At 36.2% G+C, this 18,096-nt stretch overlaps 1 protein-coding gene across 1 annotated transcript in view; it reads right to left on the reverse strand.

Moving 5' to 3' along the window:
• The window catches only part of TAX1BP1 (Tax1 binding protein 1), a 96,019-nt gene that overhangs the window by 30,582 nt on the left and 47,341 nt on the right, over nt 1–18,096 (reverse strand). Inside the window, exons 8-12 of the mRNA XM_007129553.4 lie at nt 10,814–10,996; nt 4,608–4,832; nt 3,873–4,019; nt 3,394–3,517; nt 2,049–2,146 (exon numbers count right to left, since the gene is read on the reverse strand). Coding sequence (XP_007129615.2) covers nt 2,049–2,146; nt 3,394–3,517; nt 3,873–4,019; nt 4,608–4,832; nt 10,814–10,996 — 777 coding nt within the window. The remainder of the gene's footprint in view (nt 1–2,048; nt 2,147–3,393; nt 3,518–3,872; nt 4,020–4,607; nt 4,833–10,813; nt 10,997–18,096) is intronic.

An 18,096-nucleotide genomic window follows, 5' to 3' on the forward strand; every position in this document is an offset into this window, starting at 1 on the left:
GAGGAGGGGGAAGGGTAAGCTGGGACAAAGTGAGAGAGTGGCATGGACATATATACACTACCAAATGTAAAACAGATAGCTAGTGGGAAGCAGCCACATAGCACAGGGAGATGAGCTCACAGCACAGGGAGATCAGCTGGTGCTTTGTGACCACCTAGAGGGGTGGGATAGGGAGGGTGGGAGGGAGGGAGACGCAAGAGGGAAGAGATATGGGAATATATGTATAACTGATTCACTTTGTTATAAAGCAGAAACTAACACACCATTGTAAAGCAATTATACTCCAATAAAGATGTTAAAAAAAATTTTAATAAATAAAATTTATTAAAAAAACAAACAAAAAAGGAATAAACTACCAATAACAAGCAACAACATAAACAAATCTCAAAATAACTGTGCTGAAAGGGGACAGGAAAAGAAGAACATACCATATGATTCCATTTATAGAAACAGTACAAAAGATAGGCTAATCTGTAGTGGCAGAAAGCAAGCCGATGGTTTCCCAGGAGTGGTGAGAGAGGGAGGGATGAGTTGTAAATGAGTACAAAAAAGCTAATGGAGTAATGGATATATATATATATACACACACACACACACACACATATATGTATAGCAAAACAGAACTGCAGACTTTAAATATATGCAGTTTATTGAATTTCAATTGTACTACAACACAGTTGTAAAAAAAAACAAAAATTACCTTGAGGAAGTTTTTAGCTTGAAAGAATATTCTATCTTCCTTTCAATAATACTATATAATGAGATTTTTTAAAATATTCATCCAGGGCTTCCCTGGTGGCGCAGTGGTTGCGCGTCCGCCTGCCGATGCAGGGGAACCGGGTTCGCGCCCCGGTCTGGGAGGATCCCACATGCCGCGGAGCGGCTGGGCCCGTGAGCCATGGCCGCTGAGCCTGTGCGTCCGGAGCCTGTGCTCCGCAACGGGAGAGGCCGCAGCAGAGGGAGGCCCGCATACCACAAAAAAAAAAAAAAAAATATTCATCCAAAATTGTTTCATACTTACTGAAAAATAGGTTAGTCCCTTATAAGCAACTACTTTGACCTCAAGGGTAAAACTGTTCTCATCAACCCTCTACAGAAGGACCTTCTGAAGCAACAAAAATGTTCAGTTCAAAGTCTGATTAAAGGATTACATTAAACTAATATTATCAAGACAGTAACATAAAATATTTTAAGTTAATTACTATAATAATATATGAATTTCCTTATATGGCTCTAAAAATTATCCCTCTCCTCTCCACATGAACAGAGAAACAAACACACACAAAAAATATTTAATTGAACGAACAAAAAAACATACACAAAACATCTTTTCCTCTCTTCCCCAAATCAGGTACAAATAAGAAGCATTTTCCCTTTGTCCTTTAAATACTCCAGGAGTGAATACTACTAGGAAGTTGCAAAACTTAAATGTTTGAATAATAGTTTAATATAATCAAAATAATACCGTAAAGGCAACCACTCATTTGGGTACCATTCCTTTTTTTCCACTTTACAAATCTAGTCACTTTAGGATGTGGTGAAAGTCTTTGCTATTATTACAGTAAGTGTAAAAAAGAATACTTTCCTTTTATGCAGTTCAAACATTTTTCATGTATCCTTATCAGAAGAAGAAGACAGACAATATCCAACCCCAACCTCAATTAATCACTTGCCCATTATCAAGAGAAGGACATCAGGGGAACAGAAAACAATAGTTTTAGGATCGTGTTTTCTTTTTTTTTTGCCCATGCTGTGCAGCTTGTGGGATCTTAGCTCCCCAACCAGGGATCGAACCCAGACCCACGGCAGTGAAAGTGCCGAATCCTAACCATTGGACCACCAAGGAATTCCCAAGGATCATGATTTTACACACATGCCTACATGAACAGGTACACAGAACAACCCCCACTTATCATCTCAAAAGTGAAACTAAATATCAGTAAATGGGTATAAAAAAGAAACCCTGGGATATCCATCAATCAAAACAATAAAGATAAGCTAAGCCATTACATTCGATAAATCTTTCTCTTACAAGAGAGCTAGCTTACCTGCAAGAGTTGTTTACATTTATTATACTTTTCTGCAGCAATTTCTTTGGTCATTTCAGAGACTTGTCCCTTAGTTAGATTGTCAAAATCCATCTCAGCTATAACAAGGCAGAAAATTAAAAGATTAAAAATTATTTTGATCCTTGTATTATCTTCCTGGTCAGAATAACATGAGGGTCAGTATACTGTGAAATATAATAAATGGAATACTAAAGGAGAGAAACATCTATTTTAAAACATCTATTCATACACTAAATAGAGAAGGACAATATAAACATTAGATGAGAATTTTTTTTTAATTTTTAATTTTTAATTTTTCATTCAATAATTTAAAAAATCATTACTTTTTTAACTAGCTAAAAATAGCTCTAAAATGGCACAGAAATTGTTCTTTATATACTTAATAGATAGGATATATAGGAAAGCCATACTCTTTGAGAAAACACATTAAATCATTTTTCTAGTCCTTCACTACTATTCAATAAGTCTTTATTAAGTCAATATAACACCTTTCTTGGTACTACACAGGATATATAGAAATGGAAGGCAGGATCCTGTTCTACAGCAGTTGAATCTAAATATTTAATAGTATAGGAAACTTATAATACATTTAAAAAGTCTAAAACACCAATTGCCCCAAACACTACACAATTAAATATACTTTACATGCTCTAGTGTTTATTTTTGTTATTGTCAAATCTTTAACATAAGGTGAACAAAAGACATTAGGACAAGTGAAAACCTAGAGTTAATTTAAATTTTCATGTTGTTCATGTATTCACTATGTCTCTCTAATCTGTTCTGTTAATAAACTAATAAAATATTTAACTTATCCACCAACAGGTACACTAATGAGGAAAAGTACCCTAATGATTCAAAGCAGCCAAAACAAAACAAAACAAAAACAAAAAAAAGGCAAGAAAGAGAGAAACATGAATAGAATTAAAGGGATTTTTAAGTTTTCCCTCACAGAATTGTACAATTAAAGTGACATAAATGGTTCAGAATTCCACAGTGTTAGTAGAATATTAATTAAAAATTCAATTCTTGGCTCTCTTCCTATAGATCAAATACTATAAGCATTTGCACTTACAAACACCAGCTCATTTGATTAACCATGCTCACGAAGATAAATACTAGTTCACACTCACATTTTGTATATTCACCACATGCATGACTTACTTTTAAGACCTTTTAGACCTACTTTCCCTTTGCCTCAATCCCTCACTTAGAAGGATTTTTTAAAAGCTCCCTAAAATTCTGACACACGGAACTGGCAGTATAAATGAGTATAAATACTTTTCAAGGCAGGACACTTCATACAAAAAGTCTAAAAGATTTTTACCTGTAGAAGGTGGTGGCTTTACATCAAGCGTAGAGGCAGTAGTAGCTGGGTCTGTGTTTATTGAGGCATCATTCACTTTCTGCTGACTCCCACTTTTCTTTGTGAAGACACTATTGTTATTAGCCTATTCAAAATGTTAACAATGGTTAAATGAGTTACATTTCCCTCCTTCAGCAACCATGCATCATATAAATATATCCTGAAAAGTCCACAAAGCTGCTGCTGTCTTAAAGGCCAACAAAGACTAAAGTTACACACATCACTTTACTAACTGACCTAAATGTTACAAAACAGAATATTTTATTTCTCCAACAAATAAAAATTCCAGATTTAAAAAAAATTATCACTACATTAGGCCAGTAGTGTGAAATGAAGCAGAGAGAAATTATATTCAAAGGGTATAACATTATAAATTTGATTTGTAAACAAAAATATTGATAAAGGAATTATTTTACTGTGATGAATTCAATTATACTTACTGATTGGTCTGAAAGTTTGTTTATTTGTTTTTGGAGCCTCTGGCATTCCTTGAATTTTTCTTTATAATGATCTGCTGCCATCTGAAGACGAAGTTTCAGATCTTCAACTTCTCTTCTCAGTTCGTGTTCCAGTGTATCAGTCTTTTCCTAAGAGAGAAATAAACTCTTCCTCTAAGAGAAACATAAAAATCTCAAATCTCATAATGTAGTAGTAAATCTAACTTTCTTTTTGCTTTTTTCTTTCTAGCTCTTAATTTTTATTTGTTTTGGAGTTTTGGCTACAGAGTCACATTAGGTCTCCTAACAAATCCAGCTTTATAATCCTAGGACTAAGGTTCATTAAAGAACAAGCAAACAAACAAACAAAAACAAAACACTTGAAAAGAATATTCTATCTCCTGAGAAGCAAGCATATCCTGTTAAATAACCATAGTACCATTTTATGCAGCTAGTAAATAAATTCTAAACAAAGCAATATATACCTCATATCAGAAAGTTTAATTAACAATAATAGAGCAGCTTTTACTAACAATTATGAATTTGCTTACAGAAGTTTTTCTTAAAGCCTGCATTAATTTCAACCCAAGAAGTTACAATGACTAAACAAAATGAATGGCAATTTAAAATTCTGTGACAAGGAATCTGACCTCAATTATTTTAACATAACTCATTCTCTTTCATAAGCTTATCGTGAGTTTTTGACCAAAATGGAAATTCAAAATTAACCCGCTTTACCTGGTCTTTTCTCACAGCACTTAGTTTAAGCTCTGCCACTGCATCAGCTAACTGCTTTTTCACTCTCTCATTTTCCAAGCGTGCGGTGTGCAGATCTGCCATCGTCTTATCCCGCACATTTATAGCATCACTAAGTTCTTTAGCCAGAAAGACAGCTTCCTGCCGAGTTGCCTGAACCTGTTCCTCTGCTTTACGAAGTTGCTCCTTGAAAAAAACTGTATCTTCCTGAAGAAAGGCAGATAAATATATCTGTAATTAAACCATTCAAGTAAAAAAACAGAAGCAGAAACAATATTTATTCCTATTTCAACAGATCTAAAATTTTAAATTAAATATTGCTTTTCTATGCATGACTTAGATGAAGTACGTATGTCTATAAAAAATTTAAGATGTGACTTTGTTTTAGAGACCCCCATATAACAACCCGACGCATCACTACTATCACTTTATACGTGACAAACCTGAAGTACAGGAAGTCAGGCAACATAACCAATGCTTAGCTAAACAGAGACTCAAATGGAAGCTTCTGTCCCCCAGAATCTCTCCAGCTAGAACTACTGACCCTCATTTTTTATGATAAGCAATAAAAATAATTACAAAAACTTCTTTGTAACTCCAAAAATGTTGGTTAAAAAAATGTTTCCTATGATCTAACCTAAAACATATCCAATATAATATTAATATACTATTACATTAGCACCTCTTACCAAACCTAAAAGTATCTTTAAAAAGTCAAAATTGCCATGATAGGGCTTCCCTGGTGGCGCAGTGGTTAAGAATTTGCCTGCCATTGCAAGGGACACGGGTTCGAGCCCTGGTTTGGGAAGATCCCACATGCCGCGGAGCAACTAAGCCCATGCACCACAACTACTGAGCCTGCGTGCCTGGAGCCCGTGCTCCACAACAACAGAAGCCACGGCAAGGAGAAGCCCGTGCACTGCAACGAAGAGTAGCCCTCACTCGCCACAACTAGAGAAAGCCCACGCACAGCAATGAAGACCCAACAAAGCCAAATAAATAAATTTATAAAAAATAAAAATTGCCATAAAATTATTTCCTGTAATATTAAACAGACATTATGAGCTCAACAAATCTAGTTTATTCAACATTCCTATTTTTAATCTCTGTATTAGAAATAATGTAAATTCAAAAAGTGCAACCCATTCACCGTTTTTAAATTGTTAGCTACTTAGAAGGAAATGTAAATGATTATTTATGTAATGCTGGGGTGACAAAAATCTTTCTAAGTATAACATTAATAGAGCTAATATATAAATGTTATCAGCTTCGATATATCAGAAGGGAAAAAAGCAAAAAAGAGAACTAGAAGAAAATTATTTGTAATATATTCAAAAAATGTATAATACTCTGATACAGATTTTCTAATCAATAAGAAATGGAAAAATTTTAAACCAAAAAAAAAAAAAAAACCAAAAAAGGAAGAATATGGAGAAAGGCATGAACATGAAATTTCTTTAAAATAAACGGCTATTATACATAGAAAAAATATTCAACTAAAATATTCAAATAAAGAAGGTAAAACAAATACCATTCATCCTCTTTCAAGCTAACAAAGACTGAAAAAAAGTAATGCTCTAATATTTGGATGGTTTAGGAAAACTGGCACATTTACAAACATGTGGGCTTATAGAATCTATAAGTGGTAACCATTCTTATCAGATTTTTCAAACAATCATCAACACCTTTAAAAAGCACATGGCTTTTGATCTATCAGTTTTATTTTCATGAGTTTCTGATTAAAGGGTATGGACATAGGTTTAGTTTTGCAGGGTTAGTTTTGCAGGGATCCAGTAAATATTAAGATTATGAAAAATTATTAAAAATCAAATGTCTAAACAGGAATTTATTATAAATAAACTATGATATATCCTCCAGACAATGAAAGTCTATGCAACCATTACTAGCAGCAGTATATGTCACACCCTGTTGATACATTAATTTTTTTGAAAGGCAATTTGAAAATAACTGAAAATGTAAACATTCAACCTGACAATTGCACTTTGAGGAATTTATTCTACAGATTTATACACGTGCCTAGATATCTGTACAAGAATGTTTACTGCCATCATGCTTATAATACCTAAGGGTTGTACACTAAAACTAAAAACAACTGCATACTACACAGCTGTTAAATAAAAGGAGAGATACTACAAAGTTGGGGTTTTTTTTGGCCTCGCGGCTTGCAGGATCTTAATTCCAGGGATCAAACCCAGGCCCCCAGCAGTGGAAGCGCGCAGTCTTAACTACTGGATCACCAGGGAATTCCCTACAAAGCTGTTCTAATGAATGAGGAAGATCTGTATGTGTACTCATACTGCAAGATGTCTAGACGTTCCGTAAATTTTTAAAAAGTTTTTGTAACACTATATTCTCATTTTCGTTAAAATATAAATATTGTATGTACATTCACAGATTTCTAGTAAAATTTAAAATTCTATAATAATACATCTGGGAAATGATATGGGTTACTTTTACCTTGTACCCTCACATACTACTTGAATTTTTTTTATAAACATGATTTTTGTATTGCTTTTATAATTTTTTAAAACGTTTTAACAACCAGGCATCAATTTCTCCAGGTATTTCTATACCTATGCTTTCCTCACAGAAGTCTTGCTTAAGTAGCATCTTATTAAATAACAAATAAATAATCAAACATGCTTTTCGCCTTCCTGTTTTCATCTGCTACATTCAATACCCTGAAAAGTAACTTGGGTCTTATTCATTAATTCTAAATATCATGCACATCTGATGTTTTAAGTGTTACATAAACTATACCTGAGTGTATTTATTAGCAAACTACTAAAAACCACATAATACTCCATCCATAAAAGTTAATGAATAAATCAAGGTAAATCTAAACAATGTAGTTATTATTACACAGCCATTTTTTTAAAAATTAGGAAGATCTCTATGAACTGCTAGGGAATGATTTCCAGTCTATATTGTTCAATGAAAAAAAGCAAAGTGAAAAGGAGTATAAATAGCATGGCACTTTTAAGAAAGAAGGGGATAGAGAAGGGTATGTGCACGCACACACATACACCAAGCTTATTTTTGCAAAAACAAACATAAGAAGAAAAAACTGGAAACTAGTGAAAATGTTTAACTATGGGTACAGGTAAGAAAGGAGTTTTTTAGGGAAGAGTAAATTTTTTTTGTTTCATTTTGACTCTGAATGATACAACTATTTTACATATTCAAAAAATAAAATTAGGACTTCCCTGGTAGCGCAGTGGTTAAGAATCCGCCTGCCAATTCAGTGCACACGGGTTCGATCCCTGGTCCAGGAAGATCCCACATGCAGGGGAGCAACTAAGCTGTGTGCCTCAACTACTGAAGCCCGCGCGCCTAGAGCCCGTGCTCCGCAACAAGAGAAGCCACCGCAATGAGAAGCCCGAGCACCACAAAGAAGAGTAGCCCCTGCCCGAGGCAACTAGAGTAAGCCCGTGCGCAGCAACGAAGATCCAACGCGACCAAAAATAAACAAAATAAAAACATTTTTAAAAAAATAAAATTAAATTAAAGGAAAAGGTTAGGAGAAAACAAAAAAACTGAACTGTATTACAAATTCATAACATAAATATGTTAAAAAAATTAATTCAAGGGCTTCCCTGGTGGCGCAGTGGTTGAGAGTCCGCCTGCCGATGCAGGGGACACGGGTTCGTGCCCCGGTCCAGGAAGATCCCACGTGCCGCGGAGCGGCTGGGCCCGTGAGCCATGGCTGCTGAGCCTGCACGTCCGGAGCCTGTGCTCCGCAACGGGAGAAGCCACAACAGTGAGAGGCCCGGGTACCACAAAAAAAAAAAAAAAAAAAAAAAAATTTAATTCAAGTAACCTTTGAACATGGTACTCTGTACATCCTTAGTGAAATATTCTAAGATAAAAGAGCTGGAAAAGATCTTAATTTTATTTAGTAGACATACTGTTGGAAGTGGCATTGATATAATAATTCTGAAACTACTGGCATGTACAGCTGGTTAGAAAACATGAATAGATATAACGTTTTGGAAACAAGAGTTCTCACTCTGGGAGAAGAGATACATAAATATGTAATGGAGGAAGATAAGGAAGAGCCCTAGGAGATACTGAATTTGAACTGGAGATATCAATATAAATTTAAGACTTAAAATGTCTATCTACTGAAAGTGCAAAGTAGCAAAAGGATCCAGTTCTTGGCTGGAAAAAAATCGGGCTCTTTGGAGAAATGGGTAATACCAGATCTGAAGAAGAACCTAAAACTGTAATACACAGTTCTACCACAAAACAAGGAAGTATTCAAAGCATTAGGAGGACATATCAGAAAGACACACAAGAGCAGGTTTGAGAAGGTTCCCCCCTAGCTAAACATAGGACAATTTGAGTATGAAAAAGAATAATGATGATGTATAACAGGCGTCCCCAACTCCCGGCCACAGACCATTAGCAGTCCATGTCCTGTTAGGAACCGGGCCACAGAGCAGGAGGTGAGTGGCAGGCAAGCCAGCGAAACTTCATCTGTATTTAGTCACTCCCCATCGCTCGCATTACCACCTGAGCTCCGCCTCCTGTCAGATGAGCAGCAGCATTAGCTTCTCGTCGGAGCGCGAACCCTACTGTGAACTGCGCATGCGAGGGATCTAGATTGCGCGCTCCTTATGAGAACCTAATGCCTGATGGTCTGAGGTGGAGCTGAGGCGCTGATGCTAGCGCTGGGGAGAGGCTGCAAATACAGATTATCATTAGCAGAGAGGTTTGACTGCACAGACACCACAATAAATCAACTGCTTGCAGACTCGTATCAAAACCCTATCAATGAGTGGCAAGTGACAATGAAGCTGCATCTTACAGAGTAGACTGGACATAAGCAACACACTTCGGGTGTCACTGTCTCCATTTACCCCCAGATGGGACCATCTAGTTGCAGGAAAACAAGCTCAGGGCTTCCACTGATTCTGCATTATGGTGAGTTGTATAATTATTTCATTATATATTACAGTGTAATAATAGAAATAAAGTGCACAATAAATGTAATGTGCTTGAATCAGCCCAAACCATCCCACCCCCACCGCCCTGAGGAAAAACCGTCTTCCACGAAACCAGTCCCTGGTGCCAAAAAGGTTGGGGACCGCTGATGTATAATATACTGAACAAAAAAGAATCAGAGTCTATAGTGATAATAAAAAAAGGGGAGAGGGCAACAGGGAACCACCTCATTATAATAAAAGAATACCTATTAATAAACATAAAAGGAATGACAGCATTTTTAAAATCACCATTTTGCAATCATTAATTCAATAACTGATGTAGGTAAGGATCATCAAGAGATAAAAAACACTGGGTCAAAGAGTATTGGGAAGTAGGATGTTCACATGATCTCGAAGTATTACCCCACAGATTACTCAATAATCACAAAGAGAGAAAGGCACCAATATATGGAGAGACAGCCAGACATAACTTTAAACACATGATTAAACCTAATATCAGCAAGAATGGAATTGATATTACATGATTTTTGATGTGATTGGACCAGAATATACAAAACATCATCTACACCTTTTCTTGCCAAAAATCTTCGACATGAATCTAGTCATGAGGAAACAACAGACAAATCTAGATTATGGAATATTCTCTCAGACAAGCCTGAATTCTTAAAAAATATCAATGTCATAAAAGACAAACGGTATAGGGACACTGTTCTAGATTAGAGCAGACCACGAACACAACAATAATCATTAATGTGTGATCTCTGACTACCGGGGATCAAGCAATTTTAAAGGTTATGCAAAAATACATGTGGGACAATTTGAATGTGGACTAAAACTATATACGAGCATGAATATTATCATATCAATATAAAATTCCTTAGATGTCATAATGGTATTACGGTTATACAGAAGAATGTACTTGTTAATAAGAGAGACATGCTAAAGTATTTAGGGTGAAATGTCATAATGCCTGCAACTGACTTTCAAATGGCTGGGGTGGGGAGGAGAAGGCATATAAATGGGGGAGATAAAGATAGCAAAATATTTAAGGATATATATGTATTCATTTTTCTGTTCTTTCAACTCTTCTATAAGTTTGAACTTTTTCCAAAAAAGAAGCTGGGGGAGGAAAGATTAAAAATAAAAACGACCATACTGTATACATTTAATAGAGATAATATTTTACAATCTTCAAATACATATTGCAAAACTACTTACCTTAGAGGTTGTAAGCAAGAAAGCCCTTTGTAGATTCTCCTTTTCAGCCAAACAGAACTGCAGTCTGCTAATCTCTTCTTTGAAATGAGTAATCATGTTTTCTTTGCTCCCATCTAAATTCTTTAAAGTCTGGACCTCTGACACAAGCTTGGTATTTTCTATTTCTGTATTCTTCAAATGTACCTGAAACAGTGCTTGAAAATGTCAAGAATATTCTTTCTAACTCTATAACCTAAGTTACTCAAAGTTTAAAATATTATTATTTATCTCTAACCCAAATATGATCCAAGAGAAGGGAAGATTCACTAGACGAGAAGTCAGGAGACCCAAATTCTGCCAAATGACTAGCCAAGTACATGGGAGCAGAACACAGCTTTTCTGAGTTTTGTTGTTGCTGTTTTAGTGTTCCAAAGAGATTAATTCTAAGGTCTAACACTACCTGATCTCTAAAGTCTTTTCCTTTGATGATTTTAAGTTAGTTCTCTTTAAAATTACAAATGAATTTAGTTGTTCTTTTGGGTAAACATTACGTTACAGGCAAATTCATATATAAAGGCATGACCAGATTCTGGAAAACTAAAGGAATACATTCAAGAACATCTTAAACAATTTTTTGCTTATGAAAAAATACTATGTCATTTACTTCCTGTGTGCCTAAAAATATATTTGTTGATTAATTAACCCAACTATATTGATTTTTCCAGGAACTTTGGCTGCTGTTGTTCATAGCATATACACAAATCAAATTCCATAACTGAAATTATAAAGAGCACAAGTATCTGGTTTCCACTATAAAGAGTATCTTGCTTTGGTTAAGAGCATCAAAGAGAAATGAATTAACATACTTCTTGCACTTTACTCTTAATGTATGCAATGCTGAAGACTAATTCCTGTTCACAAGGATAGAATATAACTCCAGATAATCTTAAGGTATTAGCAGCCAAGACCTTTGCAGCATCACTTTGAAAACACTACCCAATTTTCATAATCATCAGCTCATGAAAGCATTTCTTACCAATCCCTCTAAATTCTGTTAGGCCAGGGATGGGTCACATGATCCAATAGGGGTTAGAGGAGAGAGGCAAAGGAAACTATTTGGTCACTCATGAGAACAATTTGAAAGGGAAAGTATGTTTCTGAGATTAACAGTATAGTAGGTCTTACCACACTCGGTAAATGGAATCTCCTTGCCAAAAAAACACAAAACAAAAATCCCTAGGGAAGTTTTACTTCCAATTTTCAGCATACATGCATATAAATGAAATACTGTTCAGGACACTGGGAGGTTGGGAGAGTGTATTCAAATGGAAATTTCAGAGTCACTTTGATCCCAACTGCTAATTCCTACAGAAAACAGGATATATTAGCACACTGTAAAACAGTAAACCCCCAAGACACCTCGTTCTTTCCCTTCCTCCCTCCCAAGTCTTATGCAAAGGACTCGTCATTCAGGTGTACAACAGAGACACACAAAATCTTTGCAGAAAGAAAAAAGGAATATAAGGAATAAATAATTTAGAGCAGTAAAAGAAAAATAAATTCTGGATTTACCCTAAAATGTACTTGTCAACCCTCTACAAAACATTGGAAGTACTGTTTCTCAGGATAGAAGAGAGAAAAGAAAGGCAGGATGGAAAGGTGACGCTTCAGGGAAAAGTTTTCCTCTTTCCAAAATAAGTCATTCTAATTATCATTACACCTCTCAAGCATCAAACCAGGTAAGTAAAGTTTAAGTAAACGAGGTCCTGGCTTACTTAGGACCTTCCTAAACCCTTCCCAATACTAACTAGTATACCTTCAGAATTCATTTTATTTAATTTATTATTGAAGTAAAATGACTGAAAACATAGACATGCTATTTACCTAATTATCTCCCACTATTCTAACAGAGAAACAACATGGAAAGTACTTAATTATCCACAGAGAAATAATGCCCAGGTCTTTTCCTGGCACAAAACTGAAACATTATCACTGAAATTCATAGTAACATTAAATAAAAAATTATTACAGATGCAAAATCTTCATTTAGTTAAAAAATCCTTTATAACTTTAAAAAACTGCATTTGAAAGTAGTTTGCAAAAAAAACCCCAAAAAAACAGACACTGTATCTAACTGTATCAATTCTTTCTCTAGATATCTGTATTACTTCCTTTTTTCACAAAATCTTGTTCAAAAACCAAACATTATACCTGGGCACTCTTCCTTAGAGTCAAATCATAAAATCATCCACCAGTGACACACACACACACACACACACACACACGCTCACGCTCACGCTCTGGGGATGGTTGTTCCAAGAAACAGAATGGGTATAACCCATGACATACAAAATGTTCCTATCTATGCTCTGCAATGAGGTGCACAGTGGACCCCATTTTTTATTTTAAAGGCAAAAAATTTTAAAGACTAAAAAAAAAATTAACCACAGCCCAAAATAAGAAGGAAATTACTGTAGCTTTGTGGTATAGTTTGAAATAAGGGAGCATGACACCTCCAGCTTTGTTCTTCTCAGGATTGTTTTGGCTATTCAGGGTCTGTTGTGTTTCCATACAGATTTTATTTTATTTTATTATTTTTTTATTTTATTTTATTTTTTTTTGCCGTATGCGGGCCTCTCACCATTGTGGCCTCTCCCGTTGCGGAGCACAGGCTCCGGACACGCAGGCTCAGCGGCCATGGCTCACGGGCCCAGCCGCTCCGCGGCATGTGGGATCTTCCCAGACCGGGCCACGAACCCGTGTCCCCTACATTGTCAGGCGGACTCTCAACCACTGCGCCACCAGGGAAGTCCTCCATACAGATTTTAGAATTATTTGTTCTAGTTCTGTGAATAACACCAAAGATATTTTAATAGGGATGCACTGAATCTGTAGATTGCCTTGGGTCATTTTAACGATGTATATTCTTCCAGTCCATACGCACAGCATATCTTTCCGTTTGTTTGTGTCATCTTCAATTTCTTTCATCAATGTCTCATAGTTTTCCCAGTACAGGGCTTTTAACTCCTTAGACTTTTTCCTATTTTATTCTTTTTGATTGTAAATGGGATTGTTTTCTTAATTTCTCTTTCCGAGAGTTTGTTAGTATATGGAAATGCAACAGATTTCCATATATTAATTTTGTACCTTGCAACTTAACCAAACTCATTGAGGAATAACAGTAGCTTTTTAAAAGGTGGCATCTTTAGGATTTTCTGTATATAGTATCATGTCATCTGCAAACAGTGACAGTTTTACTACTTCCTTTCCAATTTGGATTCCTTTTCTTTCTTTTTCTTGTCTGATTGCTGTGGCTAGGACTTCCAATACTATGTGGAATAAACGTAGTCAGAGTGGGCATCCTTATCTTTTTCCTGATCTTAAAGAAAGTGCTTTCAAGCTTTTCACCACTGAGTACGTTATGATGTTAGCTGTGGGTTTGTCATATATGGCTTTTATTATGTTGAGGTATATTCTCTCTATACCCACTTGAGGTTTTACCACAAATGAATGCTGAATTCTGTCAAAAGCTTTTTCTGCATTTACTGAGATGATCATATGATCTTTTCCTTCAATTTTTTAATGCAGTATATCACATTAACTATACTTTGTATACTACAAAGCTATAGTAATCAAAACAGTATGGTACTGCACAAAAACAGACACCTAGGACTTCCCTGGTGGTCCAGGAGTTATGACTCCAGCTTCCACTGCAGGGAGCATGGGTTCGATCCCTGGTCAGGGAAATAAGATACCGCACACCTCGAGGCACACCGCACCACCCCCCCCCCCCCCCAAAAAAAAAAACTTTGGGACTTCCCTGGTGGCACAGTGGTTAATAATCTGCCTGCCAATGCAGGGGACACGGGTTCGATCCCTGGTCCGGGAAGATCCCACATGCCGCAGAGCAACTGAGCCCGTGCACCACAACTACTGAGCCTGTGGTCTAGAGCCCGCGTGCCACAACTACTGAAGCCCGCGCACCTAGAGCCCGTGCTCCACAAGAAAAGCCACCGCAATGAGAAGCCCGCACACCGCAACGAAGAGTAGCCCCCCCTTGCCGCAACTGGAGAAAGCCCACGCACAGCAATGAAGACCCAATGCAGCCAAAAATTAAAAAAAAAAAAAAAAGACAGACACAAAGATCAATGGAACAGAACAGAAAGCCCAGAAATGAACCCACACTTATATAAGCAATTTATCTATGACAAAGGAGGCAAGAATATTACAACAGGGAAAAGACAACCTCTTCAATAAATGGTATTGGGAAAACTGGACAGCTACATGCAAAATCATCAAACTGATGATTTCTCACACCATATATAAACTCAAAATGGATTAAAGACTTAAATGTAAAACCTGAAACCATAAAACTTCTAGAAGAAAACATAGGCAGTATGCTTTTTGACATCAGTCTTAGCAATATTTTTTTGGATGTGTCCTCAGGCAAGGGAATCAAAAGCAAAAATAAAACAAATGGGACTACATCAATCTAAAAAGCTTTTACCCAGCAAAGGAAACTGTCAACAAAATGAAAAGGCCACCTACTGAATGGGAGAAGATATTTGCAAGTGATATATCCAACCAACATGGAGTTAATATCTAAAATATACAAAGAACTCATACGACTCAACATCAAAAACACAAGCCCAATTTAAAAATGGGCAGAGAACCTGAATAGACATTTCTCCAAAGAAGACATACAGATGATCAACAGGCAAATGAAAAGGTGTTCAACATCACTAATCATCAGGAAAATAGAAATCAAATACCACATCAATGAGATATCACCTCACACCTGTTAGAATGGCTACTATCAAAAGACAACAGGGCTTCCCTGGTGGCGCAGTGGTTGAGAGTCCACCTGCCGATGCAGAGGACACGGGTTCGTGCCCCGGTCCGGGAAGATCCCACATGCCGCGGAGCGGCTAGGCCCATGAGCCATGGCCACTGAGCCTGTGCTCCGCAATGGGAGAGGCCACAACAGTGAGAGTCCTGCGTACCACAAAAAAAAAAAAAAAAAAGACAACAAATAACAAGTGTTGGCAAGAATGTGGAGAAAAGGGAACCCCCCCCTGCACTGTTAGTGGGAATGTAAATTGGTGCAGTCACTATGGAAAACAGTATGGAGGTTCCTCAAAAATTTAAAAATAGGCACTTTCCTGGTGGTCCAGTAGTTAAGACTCTATGCTCCCAATGCAGGGGGCACAGGGTCAATCCCTGACTGGGGAACTAAGATGCCGCACAGTGCGACCTTTAAAAAAAAAAAAAGTTAAAAATAGAACCATATGATCCAGCAATTCCACTCCTGGGTGTTTCTCTGAAGAAAACGAAACACTAATTTGAGAAGCTATAAGCACCCCTATGTTGCAGCATTACCTACAACAGCCAAGATATGGAAGCAACCTAAGTGCCCATCAATTTTTTTTTTCAATTAGAGTATAGTTGCTTTACAATATTGTGTTAGTTTATATTGTACAGCAAAGTGAATCAGCTATACATATACATTTATCCCCTCTTTTTTGGATTTCCTTCTCATTTAGGTCACCACAGAGCACTGAGTTCCCTGCGCTATACAGTAGGTTCTCATTAGTTATCTATTTTATACATAGTGTCAATAGTGTATATATGTCAATCCCAATCTCCCAATTCATCCTGCCTCGTGCCCATCAATAGATGAATGGATAAAGAAGACGTGGTGTGTACATACACACACACACACACACACACACACACACACACTGGACTATTACTCAGCCATAAAAAAGAAAAACCTTGCCATCTGCAACAACATGGGACAGACCTAGACGGTATTATGCTAAGTGAAATAAGTCACTTAAATGTGGAATCTAAGAAACAAAACAAATGAAAAAACATAAAAAAGAAACAGTCATAGATGAAGAGAACAAACAAGTGGTTGCTGGATTGCGGGGAGAGGATGAGAGAAACACGTGAGGAAGATTAAGAGGTACAAATTTCCAGTTACAAAATAAAATCAGTCACAGGTATGAAGTGTACAGCATAGGGAATATAGTCAATAATTATGTAATACCTTTGTATAGTGACAGGTGGTAACTAGATTTATTGTGGTGATCATTTTGAAATGTACAGAAATATCAAATCACTATGCTGTGCACCAGAAACTAAATTCAGTTGTGTGTAGGTCAATTAAACTTCACAAACTCGTGAAAAAAGAGATCAGATTTGTGGTGACCTGAGGCAGAGGGTCGGGGGAAGGGGGGAATTATGAAAGTAATCAAAAGGTACAAACTTCCAGTTATAAGATAAGTAAGTACTAGGGATGTAATGTACCACATGATAACTAAAATTAACACTGCTGTATGTTATATATTGATATGAAAGTTATTAAGAGAGTAAATCCTTAGAGTTCTCATTACAAGGAAAAAAAATCTTCTATTTTATATCTATATGAGATGATGAATGTTCACTAAACTTATTGTGGTAAACATTCCATGATGTATACAAGTCAAATCATTATGCTGTACACTATAAACTTATACAGTGCTATATGCCAATTATATCTCAATAAAAATGGAAGAAAAAAGAGGTGATCCTCAGAACAGATTTGGAATTTCATACTTGGGTACCCAATGTTGGTATCTAGCTTATCAATGTATATAAATAAATGAATAGTTGTTTTTTAAAGAGAAGGAGGAAAAAACCCACTGGTAATACAATAAATCATATTTTAGCTTCTTAGTACAAATTGAGACTCTCAAATACTGAATATATGCACAGTTTTATGTTTTATCTTTAATATATACCATAATATCAATATATAAATGAGTACTGTCCTTTTCTAATCTAATAAGGAGATTGAATCTATCCAAATAATACTGACTTACCTCAGACTGTTCTTGAAATTCCTCATCTGGAACTTCCTTCAGGAACTGCTTATGAGCCACTTAAAATAAGTAAGTCCCAATACGCATCCACAACATTATTGACAACTAAAGCTCACTACCCTACTTCAGAGTCACTTAAAAAGGAAAGGAGGAAAAACTTCAAAAGGTGAAGATTTGTCAACAGGATCTTTTTAAAAATGACAGTCTCTGAAGATTATTCCAAAAGGCAAACTCCAAAACATGATCTTCACTGAAGTAAATTAATGCTCTCCTTAAGGTTTATATATTCTTAAAAGGGGAAAATAATTAGTTGCACAAATTCTGATAAACAGGTATCTTATTACCAATACAACTCTTTGACTTATTATACATTACCTGCTAAGTATCTAAAACACCAGCAATTTAATTCCCTGAAAACTAACTTTTAGGGACTATACA

This window comes from Physeter macrocephalus, chromosome 5 (genome assembly GCF_002837175.3).
Source record: "Physeter macrocephalus isolate SW-GA chromosome 5, ASM283717v5, whole genome shotgun sequence".
Lineage (NCBI taxonomy): Eukaryota > Metazoa > Chordata > Mammalia > Artiodactyla > Physeteridae > Physeter > Physeter macrocephalus.